The sequence below is a fragment of the Muntiacus reevesi genome, chromosome 20 (assembly GCF_963930625.1).
Source record: "Muntiacus reevesi chromosome 20, mMunRee1.1, whole genome shotgun sequence".
In the NCBI taxonomy this organism is placed as follows: Eukaryota; Metazoa; Chordata; class Mammalia; order Artiodactyla; family Cervidae; genus Muntiacus; species Muntiacus reevesi.
In genome coordinates, this window is record NC_089268.1 from 11781975 (window position 1) to 11802633 (window position 20659).

The 20659-nt window shown below is 49.0% G+C and overlaps 2 protein-coding genes and 1 non-coding gene across 4 annotated transcripts; 1 reads left to right on the forward strand and 2 right to left on the reverse strand.

Annotated features, from left to right (window-relative positions):
• Positions 1–2267, reverse strand: CLPS (colipase). Of its 2 annotated transcripts, XM_065913362.1 has the most exons (3): positions 2184–2267; positions 558–680; positions 1–132 (listed from the first exon to the last, which is right to left on the reverse strand). In XM_065913362.1, the coding sequence occupies exons 1-3, from the start codon at positions 2265–2267 to the stop codon at positions 1–3; spliced, it is 339 nt and encodes a 112-aa protein (XP_065769434.1). The 2 variants fall into 2 exon arrangements, with proteins under 2 accessions (XP_065769434.1, XP_065769436.1); XM_065913364.1 differs by lacking the exon at positions 558–680.
• Positions 2268–6500: 4233 nt separating this feature from the next.
• On the reverse strand, positions 6501–6607 carry LOC136151975 (U6 spliceosomal RNA). The gene has a single exon (XR_010660137.1). It is a non-coding gene; the product is annotated as a U6 spliceosomal RNA (small nuclear RNA).
• Positions 6608–15043: 8436 nt separating this feature from the next.
• Positions 15044–20659, forward strand: LHFPL5 (LHFPL tetraspan subfamily member 5). The gene is made up of 2 exons (XM_065913293.1): positions 15044–15455; positions 20271–20659. Exons 1-2 carry the CDS (start codon positions 15044–15046, stop codon positions 20657–20659), a joined length of 801 nt encoding a protein of 266 aa, XP_065769365.1.

The following is a 20659-nucleotide window of genomic DNA, read 5'->3' on the forward strand; positions in this document are numbered from 1 at the left end:
TTACTCTGCGGCACGTCCGAGATCAAGGCAGACGCCGAAGTTGGTGTTGGTGATGGAGCCCACGATGGTCTTGTCGACGTCGCAGGTCAGGCCCCGCTCACAGGGACACTTGTAGTAAACCCCATAGAGCGTCTGCAGAGACAGGGGGGTCACAGACTGTGGGGGCCACCTGCCCCAGATGGCGCTTCTCCTTCCTGCCTGCCTGGGGGGGGGGGGTGCTGGGGGCTCTGTAGGCTTGGACGACCTGGGTTCTGGTCTCCACTGTGTGGCTCGCTTGCTCTTACTAACTCGATCTCTCTGGGGAGCCTCTGTTTACCCGTCCATGAATAGGGTTAACACCCATGTCCATGACCCATGTCATGGGTCAGCTGTGAGGCTCAGGAGACGGGATGGGATGGGAAAGGGCTTTGAAGGGTGCTGACCTCCCTTCACCTGCAGCATTCTGTGTCCGGACTGACCCTCTTCCCTGAGCGCACACGCGAGCCTCGAGGGCCCTCCCGTCACTGAGCTGTGCCCCCACAGCCGTCTGCGCCCCCACCCCGCCCCCCGGCACTCACAAAGGCGGAGCACTCGCTGTTCTCGCGGGCCTTGGCTGCGCAGCGGGCCAGGCTCAGCCCGTCTTCCCGGTGGCAGCACTTGCTGTTGCATTGGGCGCTGTTCAGGCAGAGCTCGCCGTCATCCTGCCAGGGGGCAGCCGGTCAGCCCAGCGCCCTCCCTTAGGTCCCCTGTCCACGCAGACCCCCAACTCACCAACCGCTGCTGCCGACAGGGCCTCCCACCATGGCGGGCTGGTGTGAAGGAATCCAACCCCTGGGGCTAGAGGCCTCTGCCCACCCCGACCCCCGTGAGAAGCGGGCAGTGTGGCATCATTAAAGTAGCCCTGAGTGGGGACAGGACACCCAACTCCTCGGACAGGCTGTGCTACCAGCTCCCTGGGTGACCCTGGACCAGTCGCTGCCCCCCTCTATGCCTCAGTGTTCGCATCTGGAATGAAGATGGAAGATCCCAAGTGCTGCAACTAAGACCCAGCACAGCCAATGGTCGCAACAGGGTCTCCAAACCTCTCTGGGTCCCCCAGTCCTTCGAGGAGCCTGTGAAAGTTGAGGACCATCTCCCGGGAAAATCCTCCCTCCACAGACTCTTACAGGTAATCTCAGAGGCTTCCCACCCCTTTGAACCCATGCCTGGCCCTGAGTCAAGGACCTGCGAACTGGGTTCCTAACCCAAAGGGCTCTTGCAGGGCCCTCTTGTGGACAGGCCACGTGGACCGTGTGGAGAGCCTGGCTCTGGAGCCTGCCAGCTGGTTGCCAGTCTCTGATCAAGGCTTTCCCGCTGTGTGACCTCAGGCGGGTGACTTAACCTTCCTCTAAGTCAGCTTCTGAAGACAGGATTGATCATAATAGTACCTATCTCATGTGGCTCTGTGTGTGTGTGTGCACACGTGCACACATGCACACGCCGTGTCGCTTCAGTCGTGTCTGACTCTTTGCGATCCCTCTGGACTGTAGCCCACCAGGCTCCTCTGTCCATGGGATTCTCCAGGCAAGAATACTGGAGTGGGTTGCCATGTCCTCCTCCAGGGGATCTTCCCGACCCAGGTATCGAACCTGCGTCTCACACATCTCCTGCATTGGCAGGCGGGTTCTTTACCACCGGCACCACTTGGGAAGCGCTATGTGGTTCTTACAAGGACTAAATAAGTAAGCAATCCTGAGGCATTTAGAGCTGGAATTGGTCAGAAGCCGGAATCACTGGGGAGGCTTTTTAAACTACTGGATCTCCTGAGTCAGGGTTTCCAGGACGAGAGCCCAACACTCTGGATTTTTCTTTTTTCTTGCCTCGCTTCATGGCTCGTGGGATCTTAGTTCCCCAACCAGGGATTGAACCTGCGCCCTCGGAAGTGAAAGTGTGGAGTCCTAACCACTGGACCTCCAGGGAGTTGCGCTCTGGATTTTTATCAAGTTCCCTCAGCCAGGTTGAACCATGCTCTGAGCATGCTCCATGCTGATCAGCCTTCTCTGGGGCCCTGGGGAAGCGGCAAGGGAGACAGGGGGTGGGCAGTCAAGGAAGAGATGTCTTACCTCCCAGCTCTTGGGCAGTGGACCCACAGGGGTCAAAAAGCCAAGCTTAAAAAATATTCCACAAGGGGGCCCAAATGCCTCCTGCCTGGAAGACCCTCTTACCAGATTGATTATGATTCCTCGGGGGTCGGGAACTGCATAGGCTACCGCGAGGGCGATGAGCAGAAGGGCAAGGACCTTCTCCATGATGAGTGGGCACAGCTGGTGTAGGTCGCAGCCGGCAGGTCAGGTCAGGTGGCAAAAGACGGAGCCAGAGGGGGCGGTGGGGCTATAAAAGAGGCCTCGTGTACATGTGACCCACCTTCCCAGTCCCGCAGGGCCTGCCGTGGGCAGAGGCCCAGCTGTGGCCAGCCTGCTGGGGTGGGGTCCTGATAAGCTGCTGGGTGCCACCTGGCACCCGAACCTTGTTTGTGTGTGCGTTGGGGTGGTGTGACGTGGCGGCCTGGCTAAGAGAGGGGACTCAGGGGCACCTTTGCCTGTAGGAGTTATTAGCTGGGCAAATTACCAGTTCTGTTTCAGTCTCCTTATCTGTCAACTGATAAGAGTTGTGAGCGTTAAGTGATTTAACATGTTATACACAAAATACCCATAGCCTGGAACAGGGCTCAGCATGTGAGCAGTACATGTTAGCTGCAGTGCCTGTTCACTGCTGTTATTCACCTCTGGTGCCTTGAGCTCCCTGGCAGGGCTGGGCACTCGGGTGAGGCAATAGAGATACCTAGTATGAGCACCTCCTTTAACTTTCCTTCCTAGACCCCTCTCTTGCCTCACCCCAGTCTGGGCCCTGCTTTTGACCTTGCCCAAATCCAGGTATCTGGTAGTATCAGGCTCAGGGGAGGAGGGGTCCCAGGCCCCCTTGGGCTTTTCCGGCAGGCCCAGGCCCCTGGGGCTGACCGGCTCTGTGGCCGCTGGCAGGGGGGTACCGCCTCGCTCTGGGAGTACCGTTCTGGGAGTCCCACCCTCTCACTGTCCCACTGGGGGACGCCTGCAGGAGTGATTCAGGGACTCCCAGGAGGTCCTTCTCCAACAGCTCTCTCCCGGTTCCTTTCCACTTTTCTTATTATCTGCAACCAGCATCAAAGACTCACCTCTTTCATTAAAGCTTCCTCTCTTCCACTCGCCTCTTCCCCTACCCAAGGCCACGTGTGTGCCTGAGCAGTTGTTGGTCCTGGCTGAGGATGAAAAGGTCCCTTTGGCCTCTGCTGGCCCGGGGTGAAGGCTGGGAAGGGCACAGCTGCCTGAGTGTGCTCAGGTGCGGGACGGAGCGGCTTTCCCTGGAGGGCTGGCCACTATAGCAGAGCACCCCTTCCTCACCCCAGGAAGTGGAAGACGGCCAACTTAGGGAGGCCCCAGACTGGGTTGCCTTTATCCAGACAGATCTGACTTCAAAACTCACCGTAACCAGCTACATGAACTTGGACAGGTTATTTAAATTTGTAATCTCCGTGAACCTCAGTTTTCTTATCAAGGCAAAGAGGTCAATGGCTCTTAGTAAGGTCAGGATTGAATAGGACAGTGTATGTGAAACCCCACGGAAGTACCTGACACATGAGGGGTGTCCAGCCAACATAGCGACCCTTCACCCTTATAGCCCTGACGGTGGCCTAGAGAGGAGCCGTTGGAGGAACCAGCCAGGAGATCCTCAAAATGAGAGAAGCCCACCCAATTCCAGAGACCTGGAGATGCCACTGATGAAAGAAACACTGTCTTCTCTTATTTTTTTTTTTACGGAGCTCACTGTTTTCAACCACTTTTCCCCATGAGCTTATCCTGGCCCTTCCCCACCGCACTGTTCTTCTCCCAAGTCAAGATGAGGAGGCTGGGGAAGGAACTGGAACCAAAGAGCTCTTTCTATCAAAATGCATCAGTCCTAGTATTGCCAGCAGGTCACGGCCACATTTCCAGAGGTGAAAGAATGCAGTTTTTTCCATCCCAAACGAATAGAGCAAAAAGAACTTTGATAATGATTGTGCTTCCAAAATACAAGCAAGAAGTAGTTAAGGACTTTTTTGTACCCAAACCTCACATGGTCTAACCACCCCTTCCCCAATCTAAAGAGTGTCTTGCTTTGGCTTTTTCCCCTTCAAAAAAGAATCGATTTCTGATTCCCACATGCAATCATATGTGTTTCTCTCATATACATAATGTTGAATGAGGGACTTCCCTGGTGGTCCAGGGGCCAAGATTCTGCACTCCCAATGCAGGGGGACCGTGTTAGACCCCTGCTCAGGGAAATAGATGCCACATGCCACAGCTAAAAGATTCCACATGCTGTAATGAAGACGGAAGATCCCAAGTGCTGCAACTAAGACCCAGCACAGCCAAATAAATATATCAGCTTTAAGAAAGAAATCCACCATAATAGTGGATGAGAAAACCCATGGACAAAAGAACACAGGCTGTTTGATTCCATCTACATGAGATTCAAGAAGAGGCAAAACTAACCTATGCTGGGGCTTCCCAGGTATAGGAAGAGAGTGGTAGAGAGTCTGCCTGCCAATGCAGGAGACATGAGTTTGATCCCTGGTCTGGGAAGATCCTACATGCCACGGAACAGCTAAACCTGTTTGCCACACCTACTGAGCCTATGCTCTAAAGCTTGGGAGCTGCAACTATTGAGCCCATGTGCCCTAGAGCCACTGCAATGAGAAGCCATTGCAACAAGAGGAGCCACTGTAATGAGAAGCCCACGTACTGCAACTGGAGAGTAGCCCCTGCTTGCCACAACTAGAGAAAAGTCCACACAGCAGTAAAGACCCAGCACAGTTCAGTTCAGTCGCTCAGTCGTGTCCGACTCTTTGCGACCCCATGAATCGCAGCACACCATGCCTCCCTGTCCATTACCAACTCCTGGAGATTACTCAAACTCATGTCCATCGAGTCGGTGATGCCATCCAGCCATCTCATCCTCTGTCGTCCCCTTCTCCTCCTGCCCCCAATCTCTCCCAGCATCAGGGTCTTTTCCAATGAGTCAACTCTTCACATGAGGTGGCCAAAGTACTGGAGTTTCAGCTTCAGCATCAGTCCTTCCAATGAACACCCAGGACTGATCTCCTTTAGGATGGACTGGTTGGATCTCTTTGTAGTCCAAGGGACTCTAAAGAGCCTTCTCCAACACGACAGTTCAAAAGCATCAGTTCTTCAACACTCAGCTTTCTTTACAGTCCAACTCTCACATCCATACATGACCACTGGAAAAACCATAGCCTTGACTAGATGGACCTTTGGTGGCAAAGTAATGTCTCTGCTTTTCAATATGCTATCTAGATTGGTCATAACTTTCCTTCCAAGGAGTAAGCGTCTTTTAATTTCATGGCTGCAATCACCATCTGCAGTGATTTGGGAGCCCAAAAAAATAAAGTCTGACACTGTTTCCACTGTTTTCCCATCTACTTGCCATGAAGTGGTGGGACCAGATGCCATGATCATAGTTTTCTGAATGTTGAGCTTTAAGGCAACTTTTTCACTCTCCTCTTTCACTTTTATCAAGAGGCTCCTTAGTTCCTCTTCACTTTCTGCCATAAGGGTGGTGTCATCTGCATATCTGAGGTTACTGATATTTCTCCCAGCAATCTTGATTCCAGCTTGTGCTTCTTCCAGCCCAGCATTTCTCATGATGTACTCTGCATATAAGTTAAATAAGCAGGGTGACAATATACAGCTTTGACGTACTCCTTTTCCTATTTGGAACCAGTCTGTTGGTCCATGTCCAGTTCTAACTGTTGCTTCCTGACCTGCATACAGGTTTCTCAATAGGCAGGTCAGGTGGTCTGGTATTCCCATCTCTTGAAGAATTTTCCACAGTTTATTGTGATCCACACAGTCAAAGGCTTTGGCATAGTCAATAAAGCAGAAATAGATGTTTTTCTGGAACTCTCTTGCTTTTTTGACGATCCAGCGGATGTTGGCAATTTTTTTAAACTTTTTTTTATTAGTTGGAGGCTAATTACTTTACAATATTGTAGTGGTTTTTGCCATACATTGACATGAATCAGCCATGTATTTACATGTGTTCCCCATCCTGATCCCTCCTCCCACCTTCCTCCCCATCCCATCCCTCTGGGTCTTCCCAGTGCACCAGCCCTGAGCACTTGTCTCATGCATCCAACCTGGGCTGGTGGTCTGTTTCACCCTTGATAGTATACTTGTTTCAATGTTGTTCTCTCAGAACATCCCACCCTCGCCTTCTCCCACAGAGCCCCAAAGTCTGTTCTGTACATCTGTGTCTCTTTTTCTGTCTTGCATATAGGGTTATCATTACCATCTTTTAAAATTCCATATATATGCGTTAGTATACTGTATTGGTCTTTATCTTTCTGGCTTACTTCATTCTGTATAATGGGCTCCAGTTTCATCCATCTCATTAGAACTGATTCAAATGAATTCTTTTTAATGGCTGAGTAATATTCCATTGTGTATAAAAGTATGGAATGCTTCACGAATTTGCGTGTCCTCTTTGCGCAGGAGCCATGCTAATCTTTTCTGTATCGTTCCAATTTTAGCATGTGTGTTGCTGAAGCGAGCACGGATGTTGGCAATTTGATCTCTGGTTCCTCTGCCTTTTCTAAAACCAGCTTGAATGTCTGGAAGTTCTCGATTCACGTTTGCTAAAGCCTGGGTTGGAGAATTTTGAGCATTACTTTACTAGCGTGTGATGTGAGTGCAATTGTGCAGTAGTTTGAGCATTCTTTGGCATTGCCTTTCTTTGGGATTGGAATGAAAACTGAGCTTTTCCAGTCCTGTGGCCACTATTGAGTTTTCCAAATTTTCTGGCATATTGAGTGCAGCACTTTTATAGCATCATCTTTCAGGATTTGAAATAGCTCAACTGGAATTCCATCACATCCACTAGCTTTGTTCGTAGTGATGCTTTCTAAGGCCCACTTGACTTCACATTCCAGGATGTCTGGCTCTCGGTGAGTGATCACACCATCGTGATTATCTGGGTTGTGAAGATCTCAGCATAGCCACAAATAAATAAATCAAAACCTAACCTTTGGTGGTAAAAGTCTGCAGGGTTTATCTCTGGGAGGATGTTGACTGGGAAGGCGGTCAGGAGGGAGTAAGCCTCTAGAGTGGAATTGTTCTAAATCTTCATCTGGGCTATTGGTAACACATGTAAAAATCCATCTAGTCGTGTACTTAAGGTTTTGGTACTTTACTGTATGTAATGTAGATACTGTACCTCAATTAAAAAAACAAACAGAACAGGAGCAGAATTCTCCCGATCAAGTCTTACCACCTGGGAGAGTGGGGATGGCTGGCGCCTTGCCTCCCACTGAGGGTTTGGGGCACAGCAGCTGTAGACGCAGAGATGTGGCAAACTCCTCTTGGGTGTCACCCAGTCCACTTTCTCCACTTTCTGGGGTGTGTCCACTCCAGACACACAAAAGTGGGCTTTTGGCAGCCACATTTGTAAATGAGTCCGTCTTTGCTCCGCACCACCGGGTGAATTAGACAAGAAATGAATATCTGACCCAAGGCACTTTCCTGGGTGGTAGGTTTGTGCCCAACAGCTCGCCTTCGAGCTGATCTGAAACATGAAACTAGGGAGGCCCAGGAAGGGAGTTTTCTGCTGTGTTGATGAAGAAATGGAGAAAGTGGTCTGCAGAGGGGAGGAAGAATGGATTCGCCATTTGGGGAGAAGCAACGGCTGCCGTGCCTCGACTTCCTGATGGATTTCCAGGCCTTGTTACACAGACGTGTCGTGCACACACGCACACCCTTCCCATGGCTGCTGCCATGGTACTCCTGGCCCTGAGGTACCCGAAACACCACCCCCTGACCCCCGAATAATTCATTCCCTTTGTGTAAGCGACAAACACAGACATCTCAATTCTGGGAAGGGGCTCGTAGCTCCACGTAGCTGTCACAAGATCAGATGTGTGACAATGTGGAGTCACGTGGGGAGCAGGTAAGGAATCCACTCAAGAGTCAGAGTCCCCACGAGAGACTCAGGTTGACTTAGTTTGAGTATTCCAGCCCACTACCCATGATCTGCACTGGTCAGGGCCCTGAGGCAGACAGCCCCACCTGGACCTCAAGGAACGGGCAGGGGCAGTGCTTCAAACAGAGAGCACGTTTTTGTTACCAAAGAAAGGGGAAGGGTTCTGGGTGCACATGAACAATAGATACACCTTCCATTCCACTTGTGGCTGCCTAACTCACAGATCACCTTTTTTCCCCTAAGAGGCATGCTTAAGTTATAACTTCTCTGGTGGTCCAGTGGCTATGATTCCACATTTCTGATGCAGGGGACATGGGTTTGCTCCCTGGTTGGGGAACAAGGCTCCCACAAGCCATGCAGCAGTTCGGCCAAAAAAAAAAAAAAAAAACCCGAAACTGGGATGTGCAATAATTTTAACTTTTAAATTTACACCAATCATCCAGTATCCATTTTATTTAGATGAGGGAAGAAAATGAGATATTTACTGACTTTCAAGTTACCACTCTTTTTAAAATTTGGTACTCAACTTTTAGGATTCCCCTTTCCACCCCATTCTCCTGACCAGATTGGACCGAGTATGGAGTGAAGCTTATATGGATTTAAGAATTAGGGGAGGGGTCTTTCTGATCTCCTGGGCTCTCAGTAGCTTCTCTGAAGATGTCCTTGTCCCTCCTTATCCTTCTGGTCCTGCTGAAATCCACGCTCTGTTCTCTCAGCATGGTCCCTCCCTTCACTGGTCAACAACCATGTGAACTCTTTGTTCCCCCATATTCATGGTCCCCAAGTCTTGCTAGTGTTCCTCTCACACACATCACAACCGTCCTCTGTAAGACGCTCGAGAGATGGCCCAGTGTCTCATCAGTCATTGCCCCAGCGCTAAGCCGGCATGTCTGTGTGATGTCGCCTTTCTAATTTGGTCACGGTCACATCTCAACATGCAGCTTGTGTGTGCATCCATGCTCAGCCGCTCAGTCGTGTCCAACTCATGCAACCTCATGGACTGTAGCCCGCCAGGCTCCTCTACCCATGGAATTTTCCAGGCAAGAATACTGGAGTAGGGTGTCATTTCCTACACCAGGGGATCTTCCTGACCCAGGGATCGAACCCGAGTCTCTTGCATTTCCTGTGTTAGCAGGAGGATTCTTTACCACTGAGCCACCAGAAAGCCCCATAATACTGTTTTTGATTTATTATTTGGAAAGTGAGAGGGTGCACCAGGGGCATTGGCTTAGCTCTTCCTAGTATATACCCCTTTAGCTTAAGGCTCAGGGGGCCAAGGTGAGGATTCTACCAGTTCTTGAGGTGAGCTGGTCTAAATGTTCAGGAACACGAGATGGGTTCAAGCCTTGAAGTTCAGTCCTTTCACATTCCTGAATCTTATTTTAAAGGTCCTATGCCCTCTTGACTTCCCTGGTGGCTCAGATGGTAAAGCATCTACCTACAAAGCAGGAGACTCAGGTTCAATCCCTGGGTTGGGAAGATCTCCTGGAGAAGGAAATGGCAACCCTCTCCAGTACTCTTGCCTGGAAAATCCCATGGACAGAGGAGCCTGGTAGGCTGCTGTCCACGGGGTCCCAAAGAGTCGTGCATGACTGAGTGACTTCACTTTCACTTTCATGCCATCTTGCAGAAGGCAATGGATTCTTCAAACCATAACAACTAAAGGTCTTGAAATTCATTTTATTCTAAACAACTGAGCTTGACATTATTATCTTGCTTAACATTCACTGCCATTATAAGTACTTGTCCCACTCTGTATTCCTGATTTCTCCCTTACCTTTAAATCTGTCTGTAGCCAAAGCTACGCAGTTCCCCAGAACTTGACCCTCAGTTGGCTCATGATCCCTAGAGTTCAGAGCTGATAATCTGACTAGCTGTTTCTCCTCTCTGTTCCATGGGCTGCTGTTTTCCCAACCCCAGACATAAACAGGGATCTCAAAGCCTTTTGTCTGAAGTCTGGGCCTGAAACCCCTTTGTTGGTGCTAATACTTTGGATCAGGTTAGGGCTCTTTGGTACTAACAGCCAAAACCTACTCTAGCCAATACAAGCAAAAGGAAGGAAATGGAAAGATAGTGAGTGAGTCACAGAATTGAAGGAACAGGGCCACCTGTCTTAGATGGGCACAGGTATCAGGTGACTCTGAAGCTCTCGGTAGCAGGAGGTCATGGATTATCTGTTGAGGATGTGGCCAAGGCTTGACTTAACAACACCATTTTCCCTCCTTTTAATCCACCACCATTCAGATTCCCTAAGTGGAGGCTGATAGCCTAGCTTGGGCCTCACACTCAGTTCTGTCTCTAGGGTCTATGTGCCCTGTGATGGCTGTCCCACCAGGACCTCAGAAAGCAGGAGAGGCTTCTCCCAAAGGCAGGGGAAGTTCTGGTGATCAGGCCAAACAAAAGGTGTCCACTAGTCCCGAAGAGCCTGGCCCAGGTTACTGCCCTTTCTGAAGCGGGGAGCATACAGCCCCTACTCTGGAGAAGCTCCCAGCCCGATGGTGGAGATACACGTCATGCCTTGTGGAACTTTCAATCTGATGACGAGGACTGGTCACAAAATTGAAGAAATTTAAGAGGAAACACAGGTTAACACCACAATATGCTTAAGGCAGGGTTCTTTTTAATAGTAAAAAATGGGAAACTGTCAAAATACCCCCAAGGAGGAGAATAATTAAACAATTATATAAAGATTAAAGATTACGTTTTTTAAAAACTAGTAATGTGAGAAAACATTGATGGTGAAATGCTAAATGAAAATAATTGGATACTAAATGTAAACTGGAGAAGGAAATGGCAACCCACTCCAGTATTCTTGTCTGGAAAATCCCATGAACAGAGGAACCTCACAGGCTATAGCGTTCATGGGGTCGCAAAAAGTTGAACATGACTGAGCACAAATGCTTATACATTATTATCTAACTGTATAAAGCAGTATGTCCAGAAAGAGGGAAATACACCAAAATGTTAACAGAGATAGTAATAATAATAAGCATTTTTGAGTATTTTTATATGTGAAGCCCTGGGTTAAACATTTTCCATATGTTATTTTACCTAACCTATACGTGATAGATACTATTATCATACTCATCTTATAGATGAATAAACTGAGGCTCAGGAAACTAAACCCTCAGTTAACAAGTTCAAGTTCTGTTCAGTCACTCAGCTGTGTCCGACTCTTTGCGACCCCATGGACTGCAGCACGCCAGGCTTCCTTGTCCATCACCAACTCCCTGAGCTTGCTCAAACTCACATCCATCGAGTCAGTGATGACATCCAACCATCTCGTTCTCTGTTGTCCCCTTCTCCTCCTGCCTTCAATCTTTCCCAGCATCAGGGTTTTTCCAATGAATTAATCTTTCACATCAGGTGGCCAAAGGATTGGAGTTTCAGCTTTAGCATCACTCCTTCCAATGAATATTCAGGCCTGATATCCTTTAGGATTGACTGGTTTGATCTCCTTACAGTCCAAGGAACTGTCAAGAATCTTCTCCAACACCACAGTTCAAAAGCATCAATTCTTCAGCACTCAGCTTTCTTTGTCGTCCAACTCTCACATCCATACATGACTACTGGAAAAACCATAGCTTTGACTAGACAGGCTTTTGTCAGCAAAGTAATGTCTCTGGTTTTTAATATGCTGTCTAGGTTGGTCATCACTTTTCTTTCAAGGAGCAAGTATCTTTTAATTTCATGGCTGCAGTCACCATCTGCAATGATCTTGGAGCCCAGAAAAATAAAGTCTGTAACTGTTTCCACTGTTTCCCCATCTATTTGCATGAAGTGATGGGTTTGAATACCATGATCTTCACTTTTTGAATGTTGAGTTTTAAGCTAGATATTTTGCTCTCCTCTTTCACTTGCATCAAGAGCCTCTTTAGTTCTTCGATTTCTGCCATAAGGGTGGTGTCATCTGCATATCTGAGGTTATTGATATTTCTCCTGGCAATCTTGATTCCAGCTTGTGCTTCATCCAGCCCAGCGTTTCTCATGATGTACACTGCATATAAGTTAAATAAGCAGGGTGACAATATACAGTCTTGATGTACTCCTTTTCCTATTTGGAACCAGTCTGTTGTTCCATGTCGAGTTCTAACTGTTGCTTCTTGACCTGCATATAGGTTTCCCAGGAGACAGGTAAGGTGGTCTGGTATTCCCATCTCTTGAAGAATTTTCCAAAGTTTATTGTGATCCACACAGTCAAAGACTTTGATGTAGTCAATAAAACAGAAATAGATGTTTCTCTGGAACTTTCTTGCTTTTTTGATGATCCAGTGGATGTTGGCAATTTGATCTCTGGTTCCTCTGGCTTTTCTAAATCCAGCTTGAACATCTTGGAAGTTCATGGTTCACATACTGTTGAAGCCTGGTTTGGAGAAGTTTGAGCATTACTTTACTGGCATGTGAGATGAGTACAATTGTGCAGTAGTTTGAACATTCTTTGGCATTGCCTTTCTTTAGGATTAGAATGAAAATTGACCTTTTCCAGTCTTGTGGTCACTGCTGAGTTTTCCATATTTGCTGGCATATTGAGTGCAGCACTTTCACAGCATCATCTTTTAGGATTTGAAATAGCTCAGCTGGAACTCCATCACCTCCACTAGCTTTGTTCATAGTGATGCTTCCTAAGGCCCACTTGACTTTGCATTCCTGGATGTCTGGTTCTAGATGAGTGATCACACTGTCATAGTTATCTGGGTCATGAAGATCTTTTTTGTATAGTTCTTCTATGTATTCTTGTCATCTCTTCTTAATATCTTCTGTTTCTGTTAGGTCCATACCATTTCTGTCCTTTATTGTGCCCATCTTTGCATGAAATGCTCCCTTGGTATCTCTGATTTTCTTGAAGAAATCTCTAGCTCTTTCCCAATCTACTGTTTTCCCCTATTTTTTGGTATTGATCACTGAGGTAGGCTTTCTTATCTCTCCTTGCTATTTGTTGGAACTTTGCATTCACATAGGTATATCTTTCCTTTTATCCTTTGCCTTTAGCTTCTCTTCTTTTCTCAGTTATTTGTAAGGCCTCCTTAGACAACCATTTTGCCTTTTTGCATTTCCTTTTCATGGGTATGGTCTTGATCACTGCCTCCTGTACAATGTCACAAACTTCTGTCCATAGTTCTTCAGGCACTCTATCAGATCTAATCCCTTGAATCTATTTGTCACTTCCACTATATAATTGTAGGGGATTTGATTTAGATCATACCTGAATGGTCTAGTGGTTTTCCCTACTTTCTTCAATTAAAGTCTGAATTTGGCAATAAGGAGTTCATGATCTGAGCCACAGTCAGCTCCCAGTTTTGTTTTTGCTGACTGTATAGAGCTTCTCCATCTTTGGCTGGAAAGAATATAATCAATCTAATTTTGGTATTGACCATCTAACTTGAGTCAGCTAACAAATGGTTGACTCAAATTCAGGTCTATCTAAAGCTGAAGTGAATGTTTGTAAAATGATCTTGTTTGTCCTTAGCTCCCATTTTTGGGTTATGAGTTCTTTTATGTAACTTTCTTGAATTTTCCTATGTATGTATGTTAATCATGAATTTGCCTATACATTTAGGAAAAATACAGGTATTTTGAAAAAGATGGGGGGGGGGAGGAATATGCAAGGGTTTGGAGGAGGAGGGATGGACTGGGAATTTGGAGTTACTAGAGGCAAAGTATTTATATAGAATGGAAAAACAAGAAGGTCCTACTGTACAGAACAGGAAACTATATTCAATATCCTGGGATAGGGACTTCCCTGGTGGTCCAGTGGCTAAGACTCCATTCTCTGAATGCAGGGGGCCTGAGTTGGATCCCTGCTCCTGCATGCTGAAACAAAGAGTTTGAATGCTGCAACTAAAGATTCTGTGTGCCACACCGAAAAGATCCCACATGTCTCAACTAAGACCCCATGCAACCAAATAAGTAAATTAAAAAATATATATGTATATATATATATATGTATGTATACAGATATGTGTATATATATATATCTCCTGGGATAAACCATAATGGAAAAGACGATAAAAAAGAATGTACATATGTACCTTGAGTGACAGCAGAAATTAACACAGCATTGTAAATCAACTATACTTATAAAAGTAAATAAGAAAAGAAATATGCAACAAAAACATACACAAGAGGTGAAAGACATTGTATTGAACAAAAAGCATATGTTAATGCCTGAGAAGGCTCATAAGGACCGTTCTTTGTGTAGTCGGTTCTATTATCACACTATCAGACTGCATTTCAAATATGTATTTACATATATGTAAGTACCTCACTGTCCTTGAGAGCAGGAGCCCTGTCCTTTTTAGTATATGGTTCTTGCCTCCAACATAGGGCTCAGTACGCAGAAGGCTCTTAGTAATTGTCCCCTGAAGGATACAGGGAGGAGAAACTAGTGACCCGGAAGACTTTGCTGGCCTCCGAGTATTGGAGGTTCCAGGAGGACATATAGGGAACCAGGGAAGGACGGGATGGATGGGGACTGCGCTCCAGAAGTGGTTTGGCGACAGGACACCGAGCGAGAGGAAGGTGACAACCACAGCCCCGCCCTTTCGGTCCTTGCCAGCCCCGCTGCGGAGGGTGAAGAAAGGCCCTGATTCCCGGGCGCTGGCATGTGGAGTGGGTGGGGCGGCAGCTCTGCGCCGTCCTCTGCCGCGGGGCCCGAGGCGCTGGCCACGGTGCTGAAAGCTGCGCTCTCGGTGGAGGGAGCGGGGCGGAGCCGGGACCAGCGAAGGGGGCGGAGCTCCCTGGGGCTCTCCGCTGGAAGGGGGCGGGGCAGGGCGGCGCCCGCAGGCCCTGGACCCTGGCGGGTTTGAGGAGGCACGGAGACCCGAGGCAGGCCGGCTCAAGCAGAGCGGACACAGCCCCCTGGACAAGCTTCCCCTGGAGAAGCCAAGGTCATCCTCCCTGACCTCAGCCTCCTCCCCACACCCGGCTGAGGGGGAGACCCACTTCTGGGCCTCCTTCCGTTCGCAAAGCCACTTCCAGCCCACAAGTCCCCACCCCAGGACCCAGCGCCCTCGCGATGGTGAAGTTGCTGCCTGCCCAAGAGGCAGCCAAGATCTACCACACCAACTACGTGCGTAACTCCAGGGCTGTGGGCGTGATGTGGGGCACACTCACCATCTGCTTCTCCGTGCTGGTCATGGCGCTCTTCATCCAACCCTACTGGATCGGGGACAGCGTCAACACGCCCCAGGCGGGCTACTTTGGTCTTTTCTCCTACTGCGTGGGCAACGTGCTGTCTTCTGAGCTTATCTGCAAGGGTGGCCCGCTGGACTTCTCCTCTATCCCTTCTAGAGCCTTCAAGACGGCCATGTTCTTTGTGGCCTTGGCCATGTTCCTCATCATTGGCTCCATCATCTGCTTCAGCCTGTTCTTCGTCTGCAACACGGCCACTGTCTACAAGATCTGTGCGTGGATGCAACTGGCTGCGGGTGAGCAGGGATAGCGGGAAGGCAGGGACCCCTCGCCCCACCCCAAGGCCGCAGGAGCAGGTGCACCATCCCACCTTCCCTGGAGTGGCTGAGTGTCTGACTCAGCTGTTGTCCTGTATAGCCCAGCCGTACTCTGTGCTCTTCAGATGCTTCTGCAGAGTAACAAGTCTCAGGATGGCTGAGACCAAAAAGACCTTAAAGATCAAATGGTTCAACTCTCTCATCTTATAGATCAGGAACTGAGGTCCAGAGAGGGGAAGTGACTTGCCCAGGAGCAAATCACTCATGGTAGAGTGAAGGTCTTTGTTCCCTAATTCCAGGATTCCATCCTTGATACAGCAAGTGTGAGCACTTGAGGCAGTGAATGGAGGTGATATTTTGTGGTGGGGGAGGGAAGTAGGGTGTTTTAGAACTATGTGGAATGGGTGGCTACTTGTGGTGCTCAGAGGCAAGGCCTCCTCTGACCCTCTCTTCTTGCTTCTGGCTATAGACAGGCATCTGGGTTCTGGGGTCAGCTGGTCCTGCTATCCTCTAGAGCCCAGGAAGGGTTGCCCACCTAAGACCTTGTCCTGCAGCCCTTGGTCCCTCCTCACTCCAAGCACCACATACAGACTGTCCATACTAGGGAGATGTCCAGGAGCCTTGTTGGGGACTGCAGACTAGAGTGAAATCATCTTGACATCACTGGTTAGAATGAGAAGCAGTGTTATCCTTAGCAGGGGGAATGGAACAGGGAACTGAATCCCAGACAACCAAACACATAAACTTAGGACAGTCAGAGTTGGAGGGGGCTCTAGAGAGCTAGAACGTTCTCCCCCCAACTATAAATGAGGGATCTGGGGCTGAGAGAAGACAAGACTTAGCCAAGACTGTAATAGGTCACCTGGCAACCAAGGAAGTAGGAGACTTATAGCAGTGAGTCCCAAGAACTAGATGAGGAGCCTCATCATGACCCAGTGAGGTGGGTTTTCCTTCCATTTGATAGATGAGGCTCCTAGCGGGTGACTTGTATTTTAGCACACAGGTCGTGAGAGACAGAACCTTCAAACTCTGTATCTTGTACTCAGGCTACTGACCTGGTTCCACAGCTGCTTTCCCAATCCCCCTGCCATCTCCCTTTCTCTGTAGTCTCTCTAAATGGTGAGGGAGAGGCTGGGGCAGAGATGAGGCAAGTCTTGGTGGGCAGTGGGGAGAGAGAAGGGAGAATGAAGGTTTAGCAGTTTCGTGACAAAGAGGAGCAGAATGAACCCTGGCATGCTTGCCAGCTGGTCCTCCAGAGCAGTGGGATGCTGGAAACACCACCCTCCCTCCCTCATTCTCTGCACTGTCCCACTCCCCCAACCTCCTGCAACAGGTGCAATTTGCTGAACAGGCAGTGCTGGGAGGGCCTGGGTGGGGGAGGGATCACCAGGCCATTTGAGTCAGATCCTTGTCTGGGTCATGGAGCTGAAGACACTGATAGCAGAGGTGGCCAGGTGCCATCCCATGAAACATTTATGTTGGGGGAGAACAAAGGTGGTGTCGTGTTTCATTCTTTGGTGCTGGGGAAAGGCGGGGGGGGGGGGGGGGTCGCAAAGGGAGGGATGAGGAGGAGGTGTGTCCCACAGCCAGCTGCTGAGAGGTTCCTCCATTAGAGGAGCCCTAAACCAGTTAGCTTAATCTTGCCAAGATTAAGGACCAGGGAAGGGTGCAGAAGGAAAACTGGGGCAGTGAGGAGCTGCCATTTAAAGTTAATTGAGCTTCTGGATGCCAGGTGTAGGCCGAGGGTGGTCCCAGCTCCTAAAAACACAAGTAGAGCACGTTATGCATCTCTCTGAGTGCTGGTAACTTCATCTGTTAAAGACGACAGAAGTACCCCATCACATGGTTCTTGCAGGAATGGGATGTTATAATGCATCTTGCACAAGGCCTGACATGTGGTAGGTGTTCAGTAAATGTGAAAAACCCCAAACAGCTTTTTCAGTCAGGGATGGATGGGGTGATGCCACACCCCATCCCCAATTCCCACATCTTCATGGGAATGCCATACTCCAATTCCCAAATCTTCGTGGGTTAGGACAAAAGTTTATTTCTTGATCACGGTACATGCTTGTTGAGGATCAGTTAAGGGTTCTGCTGTCACTGTTCCCTTCCAGAGCCCAGGCTAATGGAGCATCAGCTGTCATCTGGCTGTCATCATTGCAAAGAGAAAGAGAGCTCTGGAAAGTCTCCGACAGCAGTTAAATGCTCTGGCCTGGAAAAGTGCACAGCATCTCTGCTCACATTTTATTGGCTGAAGGAATCTTTATGACCTAGCCTAACTTCAAGGGGGACTTCCCAGGTTGCTCAGTAGTTAAGAATCTGCTTACCAATGCAGGAGACACAAGTTTGATCCCTGGGTCAGGAGAATCCTCTGGAGCAGGAAATGGCAACCTGCACCAGTGTTCTTGCCTGGAAAATTCCATGGACGGAGGAGCCTGGTAGGCTATATTCCCTGGGGTCACAAAGAGTTGGACTGAGCAACTGAGAATGCACGCACACTTGCACACAACTTCAAGGGAGGGAGGCGAGGAAGTATAATCGTGTTACGTTCCTAGAATATTTGTGAACAGCTCTAATGACAGCGACACCCATTGAGGGTGCTTCCATCTGACCTTAGTGCCAATAATAATAGCAACAACTAACATTAACTGACCACTTACCATATACCAGACACTGCAGTAAACACTTCATCACATTTAATCCTCATAACCCTGCTCTGAGTCAGTTATTATTATCCTTATTTTTCCAGCAAGAGACTGGAAGTCAGAAATGGTAAGTAAGCTTGCTTGAGAATGCCACGCTGGCCTCTGCTTAGAGCCTGGAGACACCGCAGTGGGGTGGATCCCCCTACTAGGTGGACAGGTGGGGTGCTCATAGAGCACTGTGGCACCCATAGAAACAACCTGTTTCCAAGTCAGAGATCCTGGGCTCTTTTCTGAAACCGCTACAGGGAGGTGCTATAGGAGAAGGGGGCTGTGCCAGTCACCAGAGGACTCATCACACAAGTAGGGGAGGCCACGGGTTTTATCAAAGGGTTCAGGGAGGGTCACCCCTAGGGTAACCACCCTAAGTATCTTCCTGTTTGTCCCTGAGTCTGAAATGTCATCGCTAAATACATTCAGCTCTTTGGAGAGGTGTTTGTCTGGGAGTCTGGGGGAATTAACTTTGAAGCCAAGAAAGTCAGGAGTTGTGGGTGCAGGTCTTGGCTCTGCCATAGCGAAAGGACTGGGTAACTCCCTTGGTTTCTCTGGGACCTCAGTTTTCTAGTCTGTAAAATGGGATATTAACACATGGCCTACTTCACAGAACTGTTGTGAGGATTGACAGAAAAATGGTATATAAAGTATTTTGTGATCTGTAAGAGAAGTCTGTATTAATGTCAGCTCCTCCTAGAAAGAAACAAAGGAGGCGCTCATCAAGGTGGGTAGGTGGGATCTGGTATATCCATCTTTATACTTTGTTGTATACTTTGTTGTATACTTTGTGCTTTTGTTTGATCTGCTGACCTTCCTTGCAAGAAGTCACCCAGGCGGTGACTTTGGGTGCTGTGAGGCGCTTCTCCATGGGGCTCCCGAGTAGGGCACAGCTTTGGGGCTAAAGAGCCTCGGGTGCTGTGAAAGGAGGGCCGGGGTGGGACTGCGGCACAGATAAGGGAGGTGCCCCGTGTCTGCCTGATGGTGGTCCCAGAGGTTGCCCTGGGCACATCCCAGGAATATGCACCTGTTTGTGTGGCTAAGGTGGGGTGGAAGTTTGGTGGGAAAAGTGGAGGGGAGGTGGGGAAAAAGAAATGCTTGGCTGTCGATACTAAATCAATGAGAACACAGCGTGGCAAACTAGCTGTCACTCGGGAAATGCCAACTGTGCGTCAGGCACTCTTCTGAGCACTTCGCCAGTATGAGCTGATTTGAGCCTCACTGAATCCAAACAGGCAGGTGCTATTATCCTCATTTTACAGATGAAAAGACTGAGGCACAAAAGCTTACGTAGCTTGCTCCAAGTCACGCAGCCGGTTAGCGAAGAGCCGGGCTTGAGATCCAGGCAGTCTACCCTAGTGTTCCCCAGCTTTTCCTGTTGAGAGAGTCACCCGAAGACTGCTTTTAAAGAAGGGATTCCTGAGCCCAACCCTGACCTAGGAATCAACATTTTAAACACATTCAGAGAGGTGTGGATAACTGCTTTGTGCTGTAGTGGGTAAAGGTGTGGAGATCCTATTTGCTTAAATGGAAGGTTCATGGAGGAAGCAGCCAGAGATGGGGCTGGAAAACTTCCTGTACTCAATCTAAAATACCTGAGTTGTAGGAGACATCATTATTCAATGTGCTGTAAAAAGGAAAAAAAGCTTCTAATCAAGTTATAGCCTAAAGTTTTGTTATTACACTTATTTCAGAGATGCTGAGGTTTGAACAAAATTACATCTTAGGAGTGATGAGTTCTCTGGGCTGGAATTGGATTTTGGGAGGACTTTGAAGCCGGTGCCTCATCAAGTTCAAAGTGAGGGGCACACCTGAGGGCCTGGCAGGACTACAGGGGGTCCTGGCAGAACCTCCCGAGGCTGAGAAGTCCTGCTCTGAGCCTTCGCCCCTGACCAGTGGCTCCCAGGGGCAGATGACTTCAGCTCTTGGAGCCTGTTTTCTCCTCTTTGATCTACAAGCAGGGTGGCAGGAGCTGTCTCTTGTGCCTCTCAAGGCTGTTAACATAGGAAGAGAGGCGGCAAGGTGACCGCAGTGCAGAGGGGGAGGGAGCAGACTGCGCTTCCCCAGCCTGACGCCATCTGCACCCCCCCTGCCCCTTCAGCCACAGGCCTGATGATCGGCTGCCTGGTCTACCCAGATGGCTGGGACTCAAGTGAGGTCCGGCGCATGTGTGGGGAGCAGACAGGCAAATACACGCTGGGGCACTGCACCATCCGCTGGGCCTTCATGCTTGCCATCCTCAGCATTGGAGACGCTCTCATCCTCTCCTTCTTGGCCTTCGTGCTGGGCTACCGTCAGGACAAGCTGCTCCCTGATGACTATAAGGCCGACGGAAAAGGTAATTCTCTCCACCCCAGGCAGCCGAGGCTTCCTCTCTGCCAGTTGCCTGAGGTGTGTCCCCTGGCCAAGGGTGGGGACACCAAAAGCAATCAAACACAGCTCTTGTCCCAGAGCCCAAGGGTCAGTGGAGGGCTGCAGGCTGGCATGTGA